Source organism: Bos grunniens, chromosome 4, assembly GCF_055505025.1.
Source record: "Bos grunniens cultivar Pamir isolate PY7600 chromosome 4, Bosgru_T2T1.0, whole genome shotgun sequence".
Taxonomy (NCBI): Eukaryota; Metazoa; Chordata; class Mammalia; order Artiodactyla; family Bovidae; genus Bos; species Bos grunniens.
The window spans coordinates 91,882,423-91,907,100 of record NC_141168.1 but is presented as its reverse complement, the minus strand read 5'-3'; the positions used below and the strand labels follow the sequence as shown (position 1 = coordinate 91,907,100).

The 24,678-nt window shown below is 42.1% G+C and overlaps 1 protein-coding gene and 1 long non-coding RNA gene across 5 annotated transcripts in view; one reads left to right on the top strand and one right to left on the bottom strand.

Moving 5' to 3' along the window:
* LOC147374527 (uncharacterized) overlaps positions 1 to 24,678 on the top strand; it is a 358,179-nt gene that overhangs the window by 318,165 nt on the left and 15,336 nt on the right. The gene's annotated exons all lie outside the window — the stretch shown is intronic.
* On the bottom strand, positions 8,760 to 19,696 carry POLR1F (RNA polymerase I subunit F). 3 transcript variants are annotated; one of them, XM_086397450.1, is made up of 4 exons: positions 19,424 to 19,696; positions 13,377 to 13,518; positions 10,910 to 11,118; positions 8,760 to 9,449 (listed from the first exon to the last, which is right to left on the bottom strand). In XM_086397450.1, the coding sequence occupies exons 1-4, from the start codon at positions 19,663 to 19,665 to the stop codon at positions 9,038 to 9,040; spliced, it is 1,005 nt and encodes a 334-aa protein (XP_086253576.1). In that variant the 5' UTR covers positions 19,666 to 19,696; the 3' UTR covers positions 8,760 to 9,037. The 3 variants fall into 3 exon arrangements, with proteins under 3 accessions (XP_086253576.1, XP_086253578.1, XP_086253577.1); XM_086397452.1 differs by lacking the exon at positions 13,377 to 13,518; XM_086397451.1 differs by lacking the exons at positions 10,910 to 11,118; positions 13,377 to 13,518.

The following is a 24,678-nucleotide window of genomic DNA, read 5'->3' as shown; positions in this document are numbered from 1 at the left end:
GGTCACAGGATATCTGCCTCTTCAGGGTTTTAAGGAACCTCCATGCTGTGCTCCACAGTGTCTTCAGTAACTTCTATTCTCTACTGTTGGGGGAGGATTCCCTTTTCTGAATTTCATTGACTGTTTGTTGACCATTTGATGATGGCCATTGTGATGTGTGAGGGTGATACGCTGTAAATTTCATTTCCATTTCTCTAATAACATGTGATATGAGGCTCTTTGTATATGTGTTTTTTTGTATTTTAAAGAATGTGTACACAATGTACCTGCTGAAACTGATGACTGGAAAGCTTGCCTGATTTCAAATTCATATTAAATTACCCACTCCAAGGTTATTTCTTGAAGGCAGGAGTCATTTCCAGACTAATGGGCCTTGTGAGTTTGAAGCTCCCCTGAACACCAGTTTTACAGCTGTTGTTACATAAACGGCCATGAGACAGCAGCATTTCCGTATATCCCACTCTGGTTTTGAGGGCAAAAAGCTGAGTGGAAGTCGTTTCCTTGGGTTGTAAATGGGCCTGGAATGTGCCAGAACAGACACCTGTAGGCTTGTCTCAATATTTCTTCCCCATCTTTCTTCACTTCTCCACCCCAGACAAATCCCAGGCAGCCCTCCAAATCAATCATGCCTTGGTCATCTGCAGGTAGGCGACTCTAAGGAAGGAGACGGGAAGTAAGCACCCCAGCATCAGGAGGCCTGCAGGATCCCAGGACTTTTCAAGGATCTTCCAGCCAAAAGGGAACCCCCTCCTCATGTGCATGACGCTTGCAGTAGCTGTGCAGGGGCAGCCAGGCTCTCGAGACTGTGGTTTGATCCAGGGGGGACAGACACTTCAGGTCCAGTGGGGATCATCTGCTGGCACATCCTTCTCAGCTCCTCATCCCTCAGACAATCCAGCCATGGTCCCCAAGGCTGCTCAGTCTCCAGGTTTGCAACAGTAATGTCTCTGCTTTTGAATATGCTATCTAGGTTGGTCATTACTTTCCTTCCAAGGAGTAAGCGTCTTTTAATTTCATGGCTGCTGTCACCATCTGTAGTGATTTTGGAGCCCAGAAAAATAAAGTCTGACACTGTTTCCACTGTTTCCCCATCTATTTCCCATGAAGTGGTGGGACCGGATGCCATGATCTTCGTTTTCTGAATGTTGAGCTTTAAGCCAACTTTTTCACTCTCCACTTTCACTTTCATCAAGAGGCTTTTGAGTTCCTCTTCACTTTCTGCCATAAGGGTGGTGTCATCTGCATATCTGAGGTTATTGATATTTCTCCTGGCAATCTTGATTCCAGCTTGTGCTTCTTCCAGCTCAGCGTTTCTCATGATGTACTCTGCATATAAGTTAAATAAGCAGAGTGACGATATACAGCCTTGACGTACTCCTTTTCCTATTTGGAACCAGTCTGTTGTTCCATGTCCAGTTCTAACTGTTGCTTCCTGACCTGCATACAGGTTTCTCAAGAGGCAGGTCAGGTGGTCTGGTATTCACATCTTCAGAATTATCCACAGTTTATTGTGATCCACACAGTCAAAGCCTTTGGCATAGTCAATAATGCAGAAATAGATGTTTTTCTGGAACTCTCTTGCTTTTTTTTGATGATCCAGCAGATGTTGGCAATTTGATCTCTGGTTCCTCTGCCTTTTCTGAAACCAGCTTGAACATCTGGAATTTCATGGTTCACGTATTACTGAAGCCTGGCTTGGATAATTTTGAGCATTACTTTACTAGCGTGTGAGATGACTGCAATTGTGCAGTAGTTTGAGCAATCTTTGGCATTGCCTTTCTTTGAGACTGGAATGAAAACTGACCTTTTCCAGTCCTCTCAGCTGTGTTCAACTCTTTGTGACCCCATGGATTATACAGTCCATGGAATTCTCCAGGCCAGAATACTAGAGTGGGTAGCCTTTCCCTTCTCTAGGGGATCTTCCCAACCCAGGGCTCAAACCTAGGTCTCCCACATTGCAGGAGGATTATTTACCAGCTGAGCCACAAGGGAAGCCCAAGAATACTGGAATGGGCAATCTTTCCCTTCTCCGACCCAGGAATCGAACCGGGGTCTCCTGCATTGCAGGTGGATTCTTGATTCCCTGAGCTATCACGGAAGCCCAAAGTTCCTCTGAACCCCAGTTTAAGAGTTGTTGTTACACAGAATGACCACAAGGCGGCAGCATTTCTGTATGCCCCACTCTGATTCTTGGGGCAACAAAGCTGAGTGCAAGTCCTGTGCCTGGATTGTAAATGGGTATGGAATCTGCCAGAACAGACACCCAGGGCTTGTGTCTCATTATTCCTTCATCATTCTTCACTTCCCCGCCCCAAACAAATCCCAAGTCCTCCAAATCAGCCCTCCCTTGGGTGCTGTCATCTGCAAGTGGGTCGAATCTAAGGCAGGAGGCTGGAGGTAAGTGCCGCAGCACTGGGAGACCTGCAGGATCCCAGGACTCTTCAAATGTCTTCCAGTCCATAGTGGCCATCCTCCTTGTGTGCACTAGACTTGCTGTAGCTGTGCGGGAATGGCCAGGGTCTCGAGAATGTGCTTTGATCCAGAGGGGACAAACACTTCAGGTCCTGTGGGGGCCCATCTGCTGGTACATCCTTCTCAATTCCCTAAGACTGAGGACAATCCAGCTGTGGGCTCCAAGGCTGCTTAGGCTCAGAATTTGCGACAGTAGCCCAGGTCACCAAGTGCAAAGGGGAATATAGCAGTTATTTCATTTTATTTGGAAAATTAATGTTTATTTTCTATTGATGTATAGTTGGTTTCCAGTGTTGAGTTTGTTGCAGGGGTCCAGGAACTTGTTTCAGGCATATTTAGGTGAATATCCAGTCTTTTGTGGGAGCTTTGCAGCTATAGGGTTTTACAGAGTGTTGAGTAGGCTTCCCTGTGCTATACACGAGGTCCTTGTTGATGCTATAGGTTCGTATATTCAAGACTGCTTAGTGCTCACTTCAGCAGCACATATACTAGATAAGCGTGCTTATGTCAATCTTGGAAAAAGTGTGTGAAAGTGTCAGTTGCTCAGTCACGTCCCATTTTTTGCAACTCCAAGGAAGACAGACCACGAGGCTGCTCTGTCCATGGGATTCTCCAGGCAAGAGTACTGGAGTGGGTTGCCATTTCGTCCTCCAGGGGATCTTCCCCAGGGATTGAACCCGGGTCTCCTGCACTGCAGTTGGGTTCTTTACTGTCTGCCCATCAGGGATGCCCATGTTAATCCCAGTGTCCTGATTTAATCCTTCTTTACAGTGTGACCCCTTTTGTAAAACCAGGTGCCTTTTCAAAGTCTGAGATTCTGTGTCTGTTATAGAAATGAGTTCCTTTGTGTCACTTTTTAGAATTAACTTATCAGTGGTCTCATATGTCTTCCTCTGTCTGACTTACTTTCCCTAGTATAATCATGGTTAGTCCCTTCTATGTTGCTGTAAATGGCATTATTTCCTACTTTTTGATGGCTGAGTAACATTCCCTTCAATATGTGTACCATACCTTTTTCATCTCTCAATGAATATTCTGGTTTTTCCACATTTTGGCTCTTGGAAACAATGCTGCAGTGAAGGCTGGGCTGCGTGTGTCTTTCCCAACTACAGTTTAATCCGGATGCACGCCCAAGTGTGGCATTTCAGATCACGGACCTGCATCTTCAAGTTTTTAAGGAACCTCCATACTGAAGTCCAGTTGGCTGTCAGCAGTTTCCATTCCCAGCATCAGCGTAGGAGGATTCCCTTTTCTGCAGGCCCTCTGCAGCATTGACTGTACACTTTTTGATGATGGCCATTATGATGGGTGGAGGTGATACCTCTCATAGATTTCATTTTCCATTCTCTAATGTTTCATACCAGGATCTTTGTAGGTATGATTGTCTTTAAAGAGTGTGTATAAAGTATACTTGTCCTTTTTTGAATTCTTATTCGATTACCTACTCCAAGGCTACTTCTTGAGGGCAGGAGTCATTTACAGGCCCTCGCATCTTGTGAGCATGAAGTTTTTCTCAGACCCAGTTTTACAGTTGTTGTTAAACAAAATGGCCACAAGGCGGCAGCATTTCTGTGTGCCCCACTCTGGTTCTTAGGGCAAAAAAGCTGAGTGCAGGTTCTGCTCCTGGGTTATAAATGGACATGTAACGTAGCTGTGCACAGGTGGGAATGTGTCTGGGTTTGTGACAGGAGCCTGGATCACAGAGGGCAGAGGGGAATACAGCTGTTATTTTCACTTGACAATTAACGTTTGTTTTCTATTGGGATATAGTTGATATCCAGTGTTGAGTTTGTTACAAGTGTCCAGCAACTTGATTCAGGTATACATAGGTGAATATCCAGTCTGTGTTAGGAGCTTTGCCCCTATAAGGTTTTATGCGATGTTGAATAGGGTTCCTGGTGCTATATACTAAGTACTTTTTGATGCTCTAGGTTCATATGTTAATCTCAGGGTCCTCGTCGACCCCTTCCTCCTGATGTGACCTCTTTTGTAACACACGGTGGCTTTTTACAGTCTGAGATTCTGTTGCTTTGGAAATGAGTTCGTGTCACATTTTAGATTCCACCTAACAGTGATCCCATATGATACTTCTCTTCCTCTCTGACTTACTTCCCCTAGTATCATCATGGCTAGGTTCTTCTGTGTTGCTGCAAATGGCATTCTTTTTTTTGGATGGCTGAGTAACATTCCTTTGAATACATGTACCGTATCTTCTTTTTCATCTCTCCATGGACATTCTGATTGCTTCCGTCTTGGTTCGTGAACACAGTACTGTAATGTAGGTTGGGGTGGATGTCTTTTCCAACTATAGTTTGATCCAGATGTATGGCCAAGAGTAAGATTTCTGGATCACACAATATCTACATCTTCAGGTTTTTAGGGAACCTCCATGCTCAATTCCATATGGCTGTTGGCAATTTCCATTCCCAGTCTGGCATAGGATTCCCTTCTCTGCAGGCCCTCTGCAGCACTAACTGTAGACTTTTTGATGACCATCTGATGGGTGGAGGGGGATATATCTCCTTGTAGGCTTCCTTTCCCTTTCTCTAATAATGTGTGACAAGAGGATCTTTGTACCTCTTTTGTTAAAGTGTTGTGAGTAAATTTACCTGCTGCAATTGGCTTCTTGAAAGGCTGTCCGTTTTCTGATTCTTACTCAATTACCCATCCCAAGACTGTTTCTTAAGGACAAGAGTCATTTATAGCCCCTAGGGCCTTCTGAGTGCAAAGCCTTGGTGGCTCAGAGGTTAAAGCATCTGCCCGCAACGCGGGAGACCTGGGTTCAATCCCTGGGTTGGGAAGATCCCCTGGAGAAGGAAATGGCAACGCGCTCCAGTATTCCTGCCTGGAGAATCCCATGAACGGAGGAGCCTGGTGGGCTATAGCCCACAGGGTCGCAGAGTCTGACACACTGAGGGACTTCACTTTCACTTTTCAGGGCCTTCTGAGTGCAAAGCCCTAGTTTGAGTTGTTACACAAAATGGCCACAAGGCGGCAGCATTTCTATATGCCCCACTCTGCTGCCTGGTGCAGCAAAGCTAAGGGCAAGTCCTGTTCCTGCACTGTAAGTGGGTGTGGAGTGTCAGGACACACACCCAGGGCTTGTGTCTCATTGCTTCATCATTCTTCACTTCCTCACCCAAGGCAGATCCCAAGCCTTCCACATGTGCTCTGCCTAGAGTGCTATCATCTACAAACGGGTGACTCTATGATGCTGGAGGTTAAGAACCCCAGCACCAGGAGGCATGGCTATCAGATGACTTTTCCAAGCTATTCAGCACAATTGGTCTCCCGTGTCTCCGTGTGCTAGGATTGTTTTAGTCACGGATAACCAGCCCTCATCTGGAGAGGGTTGTTTCTTCTAGAACGGACAAACACTAGAGGACCTTAGGGGCCTCATTTCTTTGTCATCACCCTCAGCTCCCTCAGCCCCAGGAGGGTCCAGCCTTGGCAGGCAAGGCTGTTCAAACTCCGGCAATGTGTCACCATCCCGGGTCACTGAGGCCTGAGGGGACTATGGTAGGCATTTCCTCCAGTTGTCAGATTTATGTGTATTTCGTCTTGGAGTACAGTTGATGTACAATGCTTGTTGGAGGTGCACAACACCTTGAACTAGATGTATATAGAGGTACATGTCCACTCTGATCCTGGTGCTTTGGCCATACAGCTTTCTACAGCGTGCTGCTGAGTAGGGTTCCCTGGGCTGCACAGGAGCTCCTTGCTGGTGACCCAGTTTTATATATATATGTGTATACGTTAAGGCCAACCTCCTGAAATATTCCCTCCCCTGGTGGTGTCCCTTCTGTAACACTCAGTGGGTTTCTGAAGTGAGTCTGTTCTTTTGTGAGTCCCTGCATCTCGGTTGCTGATCCCACCTATCAGTGATACCGTGCGGTCTTTCTCTGCTTCGTTCACTTAGTTGTCACTGGTTCATTCCCTGTTGCTGCAAACGGTATTATTTCAACCTTATCTATCGATCACTCAGTAACATTCCCTCGTATACAGGTATAACAGCTCCTTTATCCATTCACAGATGTGGATGGACGTCTAGGACGCTTCCCTATCTTGGGTATTGTGTAAAATACTGCACTGAACGTGTTGCCTTTTTGATTTATGGTTTTCTCTGGATATCTGCCCAGTAGCGGGATTCCTGGGTCATACGGTAGTTTTGGTTTTTTAAGGAATCTCCATACTGTTCTCCACAGCAGCTGCACCAATTTAAATCCTTACTAACAGTGCAGGGGTTTTCTCTTTTCTCCACACTTTCTCAGCATTTATCATTTCTAGACTTCTTAACGATGACCTCTATGAAGTGACACTCCCTGTCATTTTGATTTGCACTTCACCTGTATGCCTTGTTTGGAGAAATGTCTATTAGGTCTTCTACCCATATTTTGATTATGTTGTTTGGCTTTTTTTCATATTGAGTTGTATGAAGTGTTTGTATGATGGCAGGTGTGACTGGGGTTGTGGGAAGCATAGCCCTAAATACATTTCAAACTTCTATTTCCAGTGATTATAAGGAACTGAAGCGAGGGTAAGAGGTTTAGGTTAGGCTAGAGGGTTTTAATGAGCAAATTTCAAGACAGAAAAGGAAAAAACCTAGATTGGTGTAGCACGTAAGAAAAGTTTTGAAGGATATATGGGTGAGACCATAATCAGAGGTTTCTGCATCAGGTACAGCCTGTCACTGTTGCTGTTAGAGGCAAGGCAAATGACCAGTTCTGCTGCTCTCACTGTGAGAAACCATGGGTAAATGCAGTTTCAAGTTCAGCATACTTTTTTCTTAACAAATGTAAAAATATGTGGAAATTTATTTTGGTAAGCCAGGATGTATTTTGATATGAATAGCATTAATTTAACAGCTTCCTTGGCCATTACCATCAGGAATTTAGAATTGTTTCACTAAACGTTAACTTTTAATATTAAGTCAGACATTGTAATTATGTATTCGAATTTAAAAATTTTAAGGAAGCATTCAAAAAACATTTTCTAGGTATGGCACTACATTAAACCCTGAGAACATGATTGGATTATTTTAAATTTTTTTCAACTCATCCTTCAAACCAGTGCACTACAAAACAAAGATAATACAGGCCTCAGATACAATTTTTAAATTAAAAAGCCAAAAAAAAAACCCTGAAAAAGCCAATTTAGTATTTACTCCACTATACCAAAATATTATAATCTCATCAATATACAAAACTGAGGTATTTTGCATTCTTTGTACATCTTCCAAGTCTGATGTGTGTTTTATACTGACACCTCATCTCAATTTGGACCAGCTTCATGGTGAGGACTAAATACCTACATGACCTTAATGATAAGGAAGGACACCGGCTCACCCGTTCCCACTGGCTGGCACACCTGTTTACAAACTCACACCATGAACGACCCTCCCATTCCATCTTCTGTCGGTGCAGACAGTGAACTGTAAGGGCAGTACTGCGTCTGACATGAGATAAATGGCAACTGACGGGCTGCCATGCATCACAGCAGTGGGGAAAGAGAACCTGCCTTTCCTTTTTAGAACTTTCAGGATCAGCCATTCTCTGTCTTTCTTGCGTCGTGTGTGCGCACCCGCTTCTCCAGCGGCGCTCCGTGGGGGAGGAACATTTCTGCCTTGTCTGCCATTATGAGTGACGGTCTACCACGTATGACACAAATACACGGAATTCTGTTGAATGGATGGACACAACCTTGCACTGATTATCAGGCCGAACTCGCTGGTCAGTTCATTCTTCAGTGTCTTCCAATAGTTAAGACATATTCCACATTTTCTCAGGGAAAGCAGTGTGTAACTGTTTTCATAATAGTTTCTAGTAGCTTAACTCAGTTACTAAAAATAGGGAAATTCCCCACTAGTCAGAATCACCTTTTCCTGTCTTCATCAGACTCTTCCTCCAACACACAACAAAAGCAGAATGGTTGAGACTGAGAGAGAAAAGAAAACACCACACATGCAGAGGAGGAAAGAACAGTCAGCACTGTTTCCTAACTCGTGATGCACAGGGAGGGCTAGGTTCTAAAGAGCGCAGTTTCTAAAGAGCTCTGAAAACTTCAGAAATACCTCTGACAAACCATCCCAAGGTAAACAACAAAACTACTGCAGTGGCCATGATTAAAACAAACAAAAAACCTAAACTGGTAAATGACTTAAATTTTAAACACAGCCTAATGGCATGGCATGTAACATTATGCCTAAATTTAAAACCTGTAACCACCACCCCCCAAGCTCAAAACTAGTTCTGTATGATATACATTATGTCACTGTATTACAGAAGTCCTTTTGTTAGTCTCAGGCCTGTGGAAACCATTTTATTTAGAACACATCCCCTGGAAGAATGAAGGCAGTTCTTACCTTTCTATTCTGTATACAGTAAGTGGCACTTTAATAATACTGGTATTTTCCACATTAATTTTAGTACCAAAAACTCAACTAATCAAAACATTCCCTGTTATGCAAAATACTGCAATACAAAACATTTCTTAATTTAAACTTTCGTCATCTACTGTGTATAAATCTTTAAAAAACCAAATCCTGTTTAAAACGCACAAAAGAAAGTTACTTCTCCCTTTTCTTTTTAGGTGCGCGTTCCACAAGTGGCGTAAACTCAGCCTCCTCACTCTTTCGTTTCTTTTTTTTCTTTGTATGGTCACTTTGATAACCACTGGAGTCACTGCCTTGGAAAACAGGCTCTTGGTCCTGATGTTCCTGCTTCTTCTTCTTCTTCTTCTTCTTCTTCTTCTTCGGCTCTTCCTCCCAGAGGCCATTCACACTGCCACTGACGTGCAGGTCTGCCTCGTCCTTCGTGGCAACTTCTGCAAAGTCTTCCGGCTCTGTGGCACTGCCTTCCACTTCACATGGCTCTCGGTCTTTCTTCTTTTTCTTTTTCTTCTTGGGAGGTTTTTCGACAGGTTCATCAGCGCCAGTTTCTGGTGCTTCTTCAGGAACTGCGGAGCACTTGGTTTGTAAACTGTAAGAATTAAAAACATTTATAGGCCATTAAGCAAAAATAAAAGAACAAAGTAAGATCAAGAATATTCCAACATGGTAAGGTCTTTCTAAATTATGACAGCAGTACAAAATAACACGACTGTGACACAGATTATCTCCCAGAACATTGACAGTCTTAGAAATGTTAAATTTTTTGTTTCCTGAGTATTTTTCCCAGACTGTTTCACACATTAAAAATGACATAAAAGTTTTGTCAAAACAGGGTTTCTGAATTTTAATATGGTTCAGAAAATGCTGAACCCTAAACATCACCATTCAGCTTTATTAGCCAAACCAGTAACATCTGATAGGAAGAAAACATACTTCTGGTATTTATCAAAATGTTGGAGTTCCCCATCTACTCTCCCAATCCTTGTTCCATTGTTTTTCTGAAACTGCTGAAGCCGTATTAGCTTCCCAGGCGGCACTAGTTGTAAAGACTCCGCCTGCCAACGCAGGAGGCCGTAAGGGACCTAGATTTGATCCCGAGGTCGGGAAGCTCCCCTGGAGGAGGGCCTAGCAGCCCACTCCAGGATTCTTGCCTGGAGAACCCCACGGACAGAGGAGTTTCATGGGCCAAGTCTGTGGGGTTGCAAAGAGTCGACACGACTGAGTGAGCACGCACGAAGCAGTATGATGCTGCAAAGCTCTAATAAAAACAAAGATCAGTGAAGTAGCTCTCTATAGAACTGCTGTCCCTTGAATTAGCAATAGCCACATAGAACTATTTAAGTAATTTCAATAAAGTAACGTTAAAAACCCACTTCCTCAGTGACATACTAGTCACACATTTCAATTCCTCAAGGGTGAGGGTACTATTCTGCACGCACACAGCACACTTCTATCATTACAGAAAGTTCTGTTGGACAGCTGCTCTAAAACTTTAACCCATATTCTCATTTCTTAGCAACTTTTTCTAGATTCTGCCTTGATAACAGAGGAAGTATGACCCCTCAACCAGGCCCTGCCATAAAACCAGGGTCAGGATCAGAGTATTTCCTAAAAGAATTCCAAACAAGAAAAATACAAAAATCAAATGATCTACCTGGTATAATGACAATAATCAAATAATTTTTGTTTCAACTGGGTAAAACCAAAACACTAATGGTTATTGTTAATAAAATTACGCTTCTAGTAGTCCCGAGTTCAAGGATTAACTTTGATTAGCAACATACTAGTTGTTAATGTTAACATTAACAACAACATGACAAGACTTTGAAAAACTGAATTATTACGACGTAGACCACTGAGATGCAAAGCTTTAGCATATTCAATGCACTGTCATAATACTTAAGATTCATATTTACATTGACTCTGTGGTTTGGAAGTACAAATAGTCTAATAAATTAACTTTTAAAAGAGGGACTTAGGTTTCCTAAATTTAGAATTAAGTAGAAATGATTAAGTATCAAAATGGTAATAATGTGCTTAGGAACTGACCTAGCGATACTTAGTTTTCCCCGAATGCAGAATACTCCAGCAGCATCTGAGTCTAAACGAAATACTTCAAATTCCAGTTCATCACCCACGTTTATCTGTAGCGTCTGCCACTGGTCAGCTGGCATCTGCTCAGGTTTAGGGATGGAGGCGTTGAAGCACCCATGAACCAAGCAGCCAATGTGGCTCGAGGACACTTTATTCACTGTGCCCTGAGAAGAGGAAAAATGAGTATTACATCAAGAAGAGCGCCAAAAAGATGAAATGAACCTTACAGTCTTTAAACTGATCTTCAGAGAACACACCAAAATAATGGTACGATGTGACACCAAAAAAGCTGATCTTCATTTAAAGCTTGCCACACGTTACACTAAAATATCAATGTAGGAACGCTAGAATGTTTTAGAAAGCTCACCTTGAGCATGCTATTTTAACTAAATCATAACGCTATTAGAAGCTTTAAAAGTAAAATAACAATACATTCTATATGATTTTAAGGTTAAAATTAAAATTTCCAAGTTTCCTGTTCCCTTAAGAATCAACAAATATAAACTAGATGAATGAAAACCTGAAGCTTTTTAAAAAACCACCTTTTGAATTACAGAACTATAAATAACATATATATACACAATGTGGTTTAATATCAGCACCTCCTCCCACATGTGACAGAGTAAAACCTGTCTGTCAACATAAGGAGTCCGGAGTCCAGAATGGTACCTCCCAGGTGGTCGGTACAAACTGGTACATCTATACAAGGGACTGTTATTCCGCAACGAAAATGAGCATCAAGAAAAAGACGGAGGAGCCTTAAACATACAGTGCCAAGTAAAGGGACCAATCTGGAAAAGTTCCACACTCTGTGATTCCACCACATGATATTCTGGAAAAGGCAAAACTATGCAGACAATTAAAAAAAAAGTAGTTGCCATGGTTTCCAGGGGGGAGAGGGAGCAACGAATAGGCAGAACACACAGGATTTTTAGAGCAGTGACCAGTTATTCCATAGGGATACTATAATGTTGGATTCATGTCATTATACCTTTGTCAAAACCCATAGAAGGCACAACAGAAGCAGTGAACTCTACTATAAACCACAGACTTTACTTAATGTATCAATATTGGCTCAACAATTAAAATGCACCACATCTTATCAATAATAAGAGAAACATTATGTGTGGTTTTTTGGGGGTGGGTAGAGTGAGATGTGTATGAGAACACTATACTTTCCATTCAATTTTTCTCTAAAACTGCTGTAAAAGACAAAGTTTATCAATTAAATATTCAATGAGGAAAGGAAAACTATCAAAATTTTAGAATCATCTAGAATAATATCTTCACAACCAAGAGGGAGCCAAGTTTCTTTGGTGGGATCTAGAAAGCAGTAAGTATGAGAGTATATTATGATAAATTAGAGAAAAGTACCAATACAAAATAGCAGCAATGCTTTTGAAATGAAAAGACCAGTAACCTAAAACAGTGTTGCACATATATAGACATACAGAAGTCAAAAGGCCCACGAAAAGACGCTCAACGTGGCTTATTACTAGAAAAATGCAGACGCCAATGCGACTGTCACTGCACAGATATCAGAACAGCCCTCACCAAGAAGTCCACAAACAACAAATGCTGGAGAGGACATGGAGAAAAGGGAACCCTCCTACCCTGTCGCTGGGAATATAAACTGCTGCAACCACTATGGAGAACAGTATGCAGGTTCCTTAAAAAATTAAAAACAGAGTCCCACATGATCCAGCAATTCCACTCCTGGGCATCTATCTAGGAAAGACAAAAACTCTACTTGAAAAAGATACAAGCTTCCAATGTTCACAGCAGCATAATAACCAAGACATGGAAGCAACTGAAGTGTCCATCCACAGATGAATGCATAAAGATGTGTGATACATGCTGAAATATCACTCAGCCGTGAAATGCCATTGACAGCCACATGCCTGGACCTAGAGATTATCATCCTACGTGAAGTTAAGTGAGACAGAGAAGAACGGATAAACATACGATATCACTTACATGTGGAATTTAAAAACACGATACAAATAAGCTTATTTATAAAACAGAAATAGATTCACAAAGGACAAACTTATGGTTACCAAAGGGGAAGGGGACAGGGGATAAATTAGGAGGTTAGGATTAACAGAATAACAACCAGGATCTACTATGTAGCAAAGGGAACTATATTCAGTATCTTGTAATAATCTATAACAGAAAAGAAATTGAAAAATATATATACACACGTATCTAAACTGAATCACTTTCCACTTGAAACAGAACAATGCAAATCAACTACACTTCAATAAAAATTAAAAACCTAAACTGAAAAATTTTCTTTAAAAATGATTTTTAGTTACCTGAAATAACAATCCTTGTAAAATCCCAAAGTGTACAGTCTCTTAAATTTTTCCAAATTACATAATTTAATACTTGTACAAAGAACAATAGGAAAAAAGATACATACCATAAGTTTTTGCCCTGGTTCAGGGCAGAAAATAACAAAATCTGCTTCAATGTTAAGATGAATGTGTCCTTGATCATCATAAATATCTCCTAATTCACCCACTACTTTGATGTTATCATAAGCAATGGGTACACCTAAAAGGCTATTAAAAAAAAAAAAAGGAAAGGAAGATGTTATTTATCCTCTTTTCCAACTAGGCCATTATACGGATTCCGAGTCCAGAAAGTATACATCTCCTAATATAAGCACACCCATGTGAAAATATATACATATACAATAATATATGATTAGCCTGTAACAACTTTAGTGGTTCAATTTCACGCAAGGGTTCCAAAATAATGGCTAACTTAAAAATAATTATTCAAGGTGAATACCCAGAAACAAAATGTCCATTATACAAGAGCAAAAGTTGATCCTTCTTCCCTATTTGCTATCCATTTGAATTCTAGTTATGCTAGAATGAGAGGTAAAAAATGAGACTTAGTAAGAAAAATGTCGTTCTGCGACTATTACTCAATCAAGGCAATTTTGGTATTACCCACCATCACTGAGTATCTGTACTAGACGGCAGGTAGCAGGAGAAGTGTTAGGATTCAAGTGAAGCCCTGAATATTAAGGCCAATAACTTGAGGGAGAAAAATCCCCGAACTGCCACCGTGGCTAGTGTAAGGAAGTAAGAAATACACTCATATTAGCTTTTGAGAACTGACTCTGACGCTGTAATCTGTAGCTTGACAGTCAGGATTAGGGGGCAACTACTATTTCCAAAGACAGGGAGGCCTGATGTGCTGCAGTCCATGGGCTCGCAGGGAGTCTGACATGACTGAGGGACTGAACAACTATTTCCAAATGTCATTTCCAAGTTATTAAAAATTATAACTAATTAAGGAGACTGCCAAAGCCTTTGACTGTGTGGATCACAATAAACTGTGGAAAATTCTGAAAGAGATGGGAATACCAGACCACCTGATCTGCCTCTTGAGAAATTTGCATGCAGGTCAGGAAGCAACAGTTAGAACTGGACATGGAACAACAGACTGGTTCCAAATCGGAAAAGGAGTATGTCAAGGCTGTATATTGTCACCCTGTTCATTTAACTTATATGCAGAGTACATCATGAGAAATGCTGGGCTGGAAGAAACACAAGCTGGAATCAAGACTGCCGGGAGAAATATCAATAACCTCAGATATGCAGATGACACCACCCTTATGGCAGAAAGTGAAGAGGAACTCAAAAGCCTCTTGATGAAAGTGAAAGAGGAGAGTGAAAAATTTGGCTTAAAACTCAACATTCAGAAAACAAAGATCATGGCATCTGGTCCCATCACTTCATGGGAAATAGATGGGGAAACAGTGTCAGACTTTATTTTTGGGGGCTCCAAAATCACTGCAGATGGTGACTGCAGCCATGAAATTAAAAGACACTTACTCCTTGGAAGGAAAGTTATAACTAACCTAGATAGCATATTCAAAAGCAGAGACATTACTTTGCCAACAAAGGTTCGTCTAGTCAAGGCTATGGTTTTTCCTGTGGTCATGTATGGATGTGAGAGTTGGACTGTGAAGAAAGCTGAGTGCGGAAGAATTGATGCTTTTGAACTGTGGTGTTGGAGAAGTCCCTTGGACTGCAAGGAGATCCAACCAGTCCATTCTAAAGGAGATCAGTCCTGGGTGTTCTTTGGAAGGACTGATGCTAAAGCTGAAACTCCAGTACTTTGGCCACCTCATGCGAAGAGTTGACTCACTGGAAAAGACCCTGATGCTGGGAGGGATTGGGGGCAGGAGGAGAAGGGGACGACAGAGGATGAGATGGCTGGATGGCATCACCGACTCGATGGATGTGAGTTTGAGTGAACTCTGGGAGTTGGTGATGGATAGGGAGGCCTGGTGTGCTGCGATTCATGGGGTTGCAAAGAGTCAGACACGACTGAAGGACTAATCTGAACTGAAGGAGGCTGAGCTGGTGGCTTCACCACCACAGCCATTACCTGTTTCAGCAAGCTTCCCTGACTCCCAGGCAAAGCTGAAGCCATGCTGCCTCTACTCCTACAGGGCTCTGAGGAATGCGTGCATGCCAAGTCACTTCAGTCATGTCGGACTCTGTGACCCCATGGACAGTAGCCTACCAGGCCTACAACAGTCTGTCCATGGGATTCTCCAGGCAAGAATACTGCAGGGGGTTGCCATACACTCCTCCAGGGCATCTGTCCTGACCCAGGGGTCAAACTTGCATCTCTGTCTACTGCATTGGCAGGTGGGTTCTTTGCCACTAGAGCCACCTGGGAAGCCTGAGAAAGCTTATCACTGTTCTTATTTATCTTTGCCTATGTGTTTGGATTCTAGAGAGGACTCTCAGGCTTTTGAGAGCAGAGAACATTTTTGGTCAACTCCAACTTCTTGAATGGTTCACCCAGAATAAAAGAAAGAATTTATACCTAGGAGCAGTTGTTTTAAAACAGCCAGGAGTCACTAGAATGCAACTTAATTACCCAATTAGGAAATCCATAAACACTGAGATTTACTCCAGAAAGCCTTTCTTTGAATAACTAATTTCTGCATGTAGCTTTCCTAAACAGAACTATACCATCACTAAGACAATATTAGAGGCCCAGAAAACAGAGAGCAAGGAGGGGTTAAAAATAACTGCCATATCAGTTAAAAAACAAAAACAAGATTTTGTTTACCCAAATCAACTTTGTTTCCCCAAATCAGTTTCCAGTGGGGGGATACTGCTGTCCCGTTGGTGGCATTTGGGAGTTTGTGGGATAAATCATAGTTGTCACACCTGTGAAAGCCAGGGATGGGAGACATCCTGCCAGGTAAAAACAGCCCTACGCAATGAAAACTGTCCCCGGATCTGCATGATTTAAATGAGCGGACAAGCGTCATTTTATAAATATTTATAAATAGTGGATTATAGTACCTAACTTAATGTGTGTACGTATGAACATAAAATGATCTTTGCATGGTTTCAATATCAATTAAAATTTTCAGAAATACAACTAATATATAAATTCAAGAGTAGATTGTTTTGTGTGGCACTTTACTGAGAATTACATGATTTCTGAAGAGCATTTTACCACCATAGACACTGTATGTGATGTGAGTTGTCAACTCAAAACCCCGGCATCACTCTATATTTGCAGCTAATACTTTCACAATGATTCAAGATATAGCTTCAGGAGGCATCTAACTACTTTATTCTTTCCGGGTAGCCATGCTTGAACGCTGCTGAAATACATTTTATTGTATTAGAGTTCTAAATGAATTTTTCCCCCCTATTGTGTTGGTAGATCACTACTGGGTTGACCAGAAGGTTCGTTTGGGTTTTTAAATGAATCTTGTGGTCAATCCAATATTATCTTTAAGTTTAATTTCAGAATAGTAAAATATGTTTCAAGAGACCGAATGGAGTTCTGCAGGGTTCAGAACTGCTACCTACGGCTTGGGGTTTTTGGGAAACAACTCATTGCATAAAATATAGTAAAAATCATCAGAGAGACAAATACCTCAACAGTATATCTTTTCCTCTTTTGCTTTTCTGAAACCATCCTAAGTATGTTTCCAGGCAGAGTGGTAGCCTCACTTGAAGTATTGAGAGAACAATCATATCAAGTTTAAGGGCTCAGTAGATTGCATGCACGCTTAAGACTTTTATATATTATACATGAGAATAAAGGTTGCCTCTGTACTGAAGATGGAGAAGGAAATGGTAACCCTCTCCAGTATTCTTGCCTGGAGAATCCCACGGACAGAGGAACCTGGCAGGCTACAGTCCATGGGGTCACAAGAGTCAGACATGACTTAGCAACTAAACTACCACCTATACTGAAAAAGTTGAGTAAACACTGACTCTTCATGGAAACTGGTAGTTCATTTGTTCTTTGAGACATTTTGAATTAATAAACTGGAACTACTGGGAGGGAACATATTTGCCATTTTCAAATAACTCATGAGCTGTCATTAATGACCTCTCAAAGATAGAAATTTTAATGTGATTTTTAGAAAACTACTTTCTCTAAGCAGATTTTTCAAAACTGAAATGTGATCATCTTTTAAAAAATTGTCACTGGGGAAAAAAAGGTGGACAATCTGTCAAAATAGGGCGCTGCTGAGATGACTAATGTAAGAGCCATTCTCAACTCTTTCCTTTCCTCATTTCTTAAACGGAGAGGCAGGTCCTCTCTGATGGTACAAGATGGCCCCAAAGTCTGGAAACAAACTATATATGATAAATGGTTGATCAGTATTACAATTACTGATATGTTCAAATGTTTTGTCCCTCATTATTAATCTATGGTACCCCTTTTGCACAGAATAAACTGGAGTTTTCAGCACACCCCAAAAATAATGGGGTCAGGAGGGGAGTTCAGATCTGTTCAGAGTGCAATTGAGGCCACAGGGTCACACTATGCCAATTCTGTTACAGAAATTATCATTATCCAATCAGCTCTTCATCTCTCTGGGGGTAATGGCTCCTATTTCCCTAACCTGTCAAGTGGAGCCATTAATTGGTTACAGATCAAAGATTTGTTTATGTTTCCAGATTTTATGACTACCTTACATATCCTTAAGTCTCCCAAATGCAAACTCTCTCATCAGTTTTCTCTACACTTTATTACAGTCTTTTAATTATAAACATGTTCTCCATGCTTACTGTCTCACTCTCCTTAAACCACCACCTAACTCTATCAAGTGGTTTCTTAAACTACAAATCTGATTATATGCCAGAGATACCACTGTCTCAAGAGTGTGTCAAGTCTTTTCTGAATTGAAGGCTACCTAGAGGATGAAGTCGGAGAAGGCAATGGCAACCCACTCCAGTACTCCTGCCTGGAAAATCCCACGGACGGAGGAGCCTGGTAGGCTGCCGTCCATGGGGTCGCTAAGAGTCAGGCATGACTAAGCAACTTCACTTTCACTTTTCACTTTCATGCACTGGAGAAGGAAATGGCAACCCACTCCAGTATTCTTGCCTGGAGAATCCCAGGGACAGAGGAGCCTAGTGAGCTGCCATCTATGGGGTCGCACAGAGTCGGACAGGACTGAAGCGACTTAGCAGCAGCAAGCAGCAGCAGAGGATGAAGTGGTAACCCGGTTTCTGGCTTAAGCAAACAGAAAAACAAGCAAAAAACCCAAAACACCTGGCAAAGGCAGGAAAGAAAGAACAAAATACATCCTCTGAATTATCCCCCACCCCATCTCTGATCCATTCCACCCCTAACTGCCCAGCTTTTCAGCTGTATCCAATGTTTTTCTCCTGATATATAAATTTGAGTTACAAAGTGCCCACAATTATCTGGTCAAAGTATTTTATTTCACAACCAGTATCCGTTTGTTTATGCCACTCTTTTTGCCCAGAATGCTACTATCTCAGAAGTACCCTCCTATCAAGTTGTTCTCAAAGGTCCGAAGATCCAATTCACCACTCTTGACTATAACTTAGATTTGTCAGATTTTAACATTTCATTGGATTTATCTGGCCTACATCTCTTTTACTAGCGCGTATAGCTCCTGAAATAAGGGTCTTGTTTGTTTCTTTGGTTTTATTCCGCAGTTCTCCAGTATTCAAAATAGACCCACAAGTGCAAGTGTGTGCCCGTGCCTGGAGGAAGCTGTAAATTCTAAATCCTTAATCTATGTAGGATTCAGGATCCCTTGAGAAACTTTGCCCAAGTCATTTTCCAATATCTTACTTTAAATGCACTAGGTTTTTGTTTTTTTTTTTTTTTCAACTTCAAAAGCAACAGGCTTTCCTATTCTTAAAAAGGAAACAAGGTTAATAGTATTTCTTCATCCCTGACCAGGTCCAAGAGAAAAAAACACTGGGAAAGAACAAGGATCAAAACAAAACCTTTCCGAGGTGGACTGCGACTCCAGAATGCCCCGGGGCTAAACTCGGGGCAGCTGGTGAGACCTCGTTCTGTTGCCACTAAACGTCCCCCTGTTGCCCCATCCCGTGCCCCAAAGGAGCAGCAGGCAACGTTAAGATTATTAACGTTAACATTATGTCCGCCCTGGTAACAAAATATATAAGAGACCAGTACCTCTCGGAATAGCGCAGGAGCTCTGCATTGAGCTGTTCTCGAATACCGGTGCGCTTCTTGTTAAGATAGCGCGGCGACAGAGCGATGTGTCTCCGGTGCGGCCCCGCCACCAGGCAGGAGTAGCGGCTATTCACAAGCGCACAAGCAGCCGCGTAGGTAGGCAATTCTAGGCAAGGCAAGACGCCGGCCGGCCCTTCTGAGGCCGCCTTCGGCCGCGGAGCCACTGAGCAACCCGCAGCCATGCGGCTAGCTAGGTTTCCCACGGCGCGCACTAATGACGCAGTCAATAACCGCCTATCTCCGGACGCCTCCTTTTACGTCATCCACCAGCTACCACGCCCCTAGGAAGTTTCCTCTCCTGGGGCTGCAGTATTCAGTTTTTACCAGCAGGGGGAAACCATTCCCCCCAACTTGAACCACTGTGAAGCTAGGAACCTGTGGTTAAGGATTGAGTATTCTCTAAAGCCAACCATCACCTCATCTCTTCAGGGAGCACAAGCCTATGTTTTAGCTAACGCCCCTACTAGATTTAGAGTGTAGATTTAATAGGGGTTCACACTTTGATCATATCCAGTAGTGAGGCGGTTTGGTAGATTTACAAGGTTAGACTGTACAATTATAAATTTAAAAATATTTATGGAATGTATTTCTTGCAGAGAATCCAATCCTAAAAAACAGTCCAGATGTCTCAAATGCAACCCTTCTGAAAACGAACCCTCTGTCTCTCTCCAGATCAGTTTCTCTCCTCATTCTGTAATCACTAATTCGGGAAATAATACATACCCCTCTTTTCAAAGGGCTCTGTCCAGCTGTCATCCTTGGGCCTCTCTGGCCTCTCCAAACATCACATCAGCCCGAACACCTGTGGGGCCCAAAGATGAAACGTCCCTCTATTCGGACATTTCTCTCAGTCCGTGCTTCCAAAACTACAGAGTTGCGTGTGGAAGCTTACTTTCATGGCCAAGAAGTTTAACCAGATCTCTGAAACACAAATATGACCATGACTTGCCTTATTTAAAGCCCCACACAGGCGCCTCGTTTTCCAGAGGATAACCCAAACTCCTTAATCTGGCTATTAAATTACCAAGCCATTTTATGATTTGCACCCAGCATTTTCATTACCCATTCCTCGCTTTACACATTCAGCTAGCCACACCCATGTTCAGTGACCCACTTTCAACCCACCTCGGCCTCTCCCCACTACCTCTCTCATCCTCCCCCCCCTCTCCTTCCTCTCCTGCTCTTCAGTCTGATGCTGCTCCTTCTATCTGAGAATAAGGTAGCTTCTCTCACATGGGAAATTTCAGCTTAGATTTTACATTCATTTCCTCTGCATAGTTTTTTGTTTTTGTTGTGTTGCTAACCGCATGGACCGTAGCCCTTCAGGCTCCTCTCTCCATGGGATTTCCCAGGCAAGAATACTGGAGTGGGTTGCCATTCCCTTCTCCAGGGAATCTTCCCAACTTCCCAACCCAGGGATCCAACTGGAGTCGCCAGCATTGGCAGGAGATTTCCTTAACCACTGAGCCACCAGGGAAACAGCAACACCCCACCCCACTCCACCCCCACCCCCCTGCATAGTTAACTACCACGCTATTTCTCTTCCCCACCTAAAGATAAGGTAGCTCTCCATCTTTGTAAATTACCGCCTTCAAGCTCTTGTTTTATGTTAATTTTATGTTAATTGCCTGGTCTTCCTCCTGTGCCTTCCACGGACCCCAGCTCACTAAGATTGGGACCCTGATGTCAGTCTAGTTCACCACTGCAGCCCGTTATGACTCAAAAAAAAAAAAAAAAAGAAAGAAAATTCATACTTTATTGGCAAGACAAGAAAAATTTAAACATAAGGATTTTGTCTGCTGGTCCCCCCTCTCCTTTAGTGTGTATTGTGCCTGCACAGTAACCAGACCTCTTTAGGAGATAACCTTCCACCGCAATCCTGTAAGGGGCCACGATGACTCCCTACTCACTTTGAAAGCGCATATCTGGACTGTATAAACTGTCAATGCATCATTTGATGTATAACCCTTTGTCTCAAAAACGTATAGTATATAATTGTGCTTTGCCCTCAACAGGGAGACCACTCCTCATGTTGCGGAATCCAGAGTCGCAAAACACAGTGGAGTACAGTTTATTACGCCAGTGAGTCCAAGGGGAATCAGTTCCCAACAAGGACCCTGATGTTTCTGAGGGGCCCAGTTTTATACACCCCCACCCTGCCCACGTGACTTGTTACTTGTTAGCAACCTCTTTGTTGTATAGGACTGAGTTTTACAACAAGTAGGTGCTAGGAGAACAAACAATTAAGGTTAAAGAGAGGGGAACAATGATTATACATCAAAGGGGGATGTCTCCATGATGAATCTAACAGGGGCAGCCTGACCTCAACTACAATCTCCCTTTGCCATCTGCAGGGAAGGAAGTCTCCAGGAGACCTGGTTTTCACTAGCAAGTTTCCTCACTCCTGGGCAGGGTTCAGGCCCAGTTCACATCCTGTCTGTAAGACGCATGACACGATTCAGTATGGAGTCTCTCCTGCTTCCCTCACACTGGCCCCAACACTCAGAGCTTTCCCCAGGTTTATAAACCTCAAATTGGCCTGAAAACAATTTTCCATTTCTTCCTTAGATTGACTATTAATTTCTTGTCGACACGATGCATGAATGAATGTATAAATACATAAACGAATGATTAAAATAACAGGTGATGAAGAGCTTACAGTCTAAGTGATGAAATATGCATCTAATACATGTTTATGCCTAGATCCTAAGTGCCAAGAGAAATGTATATCAATTAGTGGTATGAGTATAACACCCTCCCATGTGCCCTAGGTACTGTGAAAATGCCTAATCTCTCTATACCTGTTTTCCACTTGTAAAATCAGTGTACTATAGACATTATAGAAGGTTTAAATAAGGTAAATAAAAAGCGTTTTCTTTAGTACTTTTTAACTGACTCCAAATTTAGCATGAGATGAGAATGGGATAAAACTGCTCCCAAAGCCCAGTGGTAAATATGTTACGTTTACAAATGATTACCTTGCCTTTACCTTGATTTTGCTGCAAAGCCCTGTAGCCTCTCAGTGTTAGACTCTGTAGTCCAGTATTCTCAACCTGGCAGAACCTTAAAATCCCCTGATGCCTAGGGGGCATTCCAGAGCAATTTGGTCAAAATCTATCTTTGAAGTGAAGATGTATCTAGATTGTCTGCAGATGATAAAACATGAATAAAAACAATTTTTCCAAACACAATTTAGTGAAACAATAACAATAACCAAAAACAAACAAACAAACAAAACAGTTGGACATCAGAACAATTAAGTTAAAACAAAACTTACCTGAAATCAACTAACTCAGGTAATGATTTTACACAAATGTAAAATATGAAGTAATTTTGTAACTCTTTGGATTTTTAAAGGCAATTTTCTTGTTTGACTTTGAAAACTTTTTAAGTTTTTAGTGCCTTACATCTGCTTTGACTGTTAGCCACTAACCACATGTGCCATGATTTCAAGGGATAAAAGAGTGATTCAGCCTGCATGTAAATGATGACCATCATGGAGTGACTTACCCAATACCCAGGGAAGAAAAAAAAAACAAGTACCATGAGATCCCTCCTGTTGTTGAAGATTTTGGTTATTACAGTTCAGTTCAGTTCAGTTGCTCAGTCGTGTCCGACTCTTTGTGACCCCATGAATCTCAGCACGCCAGGCCTCCCTGTCCATCACCAACTCCCTGAGTTCACCCAAACTCATGTGCATCCAGTCAGTGATGCCATCCAGCCATCTCATCCTCTGTCATCCCCTTCTCCTCCTGCCCCCAGTCCTTCCTAGCATCAGGGTCTTTTCCAATGAGTCAACTCTTCACATGAAGTGGCCAAAGTATTGGAGTTTCAGGCTCAGCATCAGTCCTTCCAATGAACACCCAGGACTGATCTCCTTTAGAATGGACTGGTTGGATCTCCTTGCAGTCCAAGGGATGCTCAAGAGTCTTCTCCAGCACCACAGTTCAAAAGCATCAATTCTTCACTGCTCAGCTTTCTTCACAGTCTAACTCTCACATCCGTATATGACCACTGGAAAAAACATAGCCTTGACTAGACGGACCTTTGTTGGCAAAGTAATGTCTCTGCTTTTTAATATGCTGTCTAGGTTGGTCATAACTTTCCTTCCAAAGAGTAAGCATCTTTTAATTTCATGGCTGAAATCACCATCTGCAGTGATTTTGGAGCCCAAAAAAATAAAGTCTGACACTGTTTCCACTGTTTCCCCATCTATTTCCCATGAAGTGATGGGACCAGATGCCACGATCTTTGTTTTCTGAACGTTGAGCTTTAAGCCAACTTTTTCACTCTCCTCTTTCACTTTCATCAAGAGGCTCTTTAGTGCCTCTTCACTTTCTGCCATAAGGGTTGTGTCATCTGCATATCTGAGGTTATTGATATTTCTTCCGGCAATCTTGATTCCAGCTTGTGCTTCTTCCAGCCCAATGTTTCTCATGATGCCCTCTGCATATAAATTAAATAAGCAGGGTGACAATATACAGCCTTGACTTACTCCTTTTCCTATTTGGAAGCAGTCTGTTGTTCCATGTCCAGTTCTAACTGTTGCTTCCTGACCTGCATACAGGTTTCTCAAGAGGCAGGTCAGGTGGTCTGGTATTCCCATCTCCTTCAGAATTTTCCACAGTTTATAGTAATCCACACAGCCAAAGGCTTTGGCATAGTCAATAAAGCAGAAATAGATGTTTTTCTGGAACTCTCTTGCTTTTTCGATGATCCAGTGGATGTTGGCAATTTGACCTCTGGTTCCTCTGCCTTTTCTAAAACCAGCTTGACCATCTGGAAGTTCACAGTTTACGTATTGCTGAAGCCTGTCTTGGAGAATTTTGAGCATTACTTTACTAGCATGTGAGATGAGTGCAACTGTGCAGTAGTTTGAGCATTCTTTGGTTATTACAAGAAACCCTTTATTTTTAGATGTTTTAATATAGTGCAAGGTGAAAAGCCTGGGTGCTAAATGTTTCTTTCTTTTTTAAAGGAAGTCAGACTGACTGCTTAGAATGTATTTCTTGAGTGAATGATTCACTTTACTAAGGAGACAGAAATGTCAATCAGTTAAGGACTCTAACTGAAGCATGACTTATTTCACAACTCACGTTTTGAATTACTAAAAATCCTCACTTTTCGTAGACACATGACCAATGCTGATAAAGGAAGAAATTGTGAGTCAGTAAAATGGGTTGCTTATTTTACTT

Excerpts from the sequence above, each read along its gene's own strand:
- POLR1F (XM_086397450.1), bottom strand. The coding sequence starts at position 19,665 with ATGGCTGCGGGTTGCTCAGTGGCTCCGCGGCCGAAGGCGGCCTCAGAA. Across the intron at positions 11,119-13,376 it reads AACCAGGGCAAAAACTTATG|GGCACAGTGAATAAAGTGTC; the intron begins GTATGTATCTTT and ends TCCTCTTCTCAG. Across the intron at positions 9,450-10,909 it reads GGAAAACTAAGTATCGCTAG|TTTACAAACCAAGTGCTCCG; the intron begins GTCAGTTCCTAA and ends TAATTCTTACAG.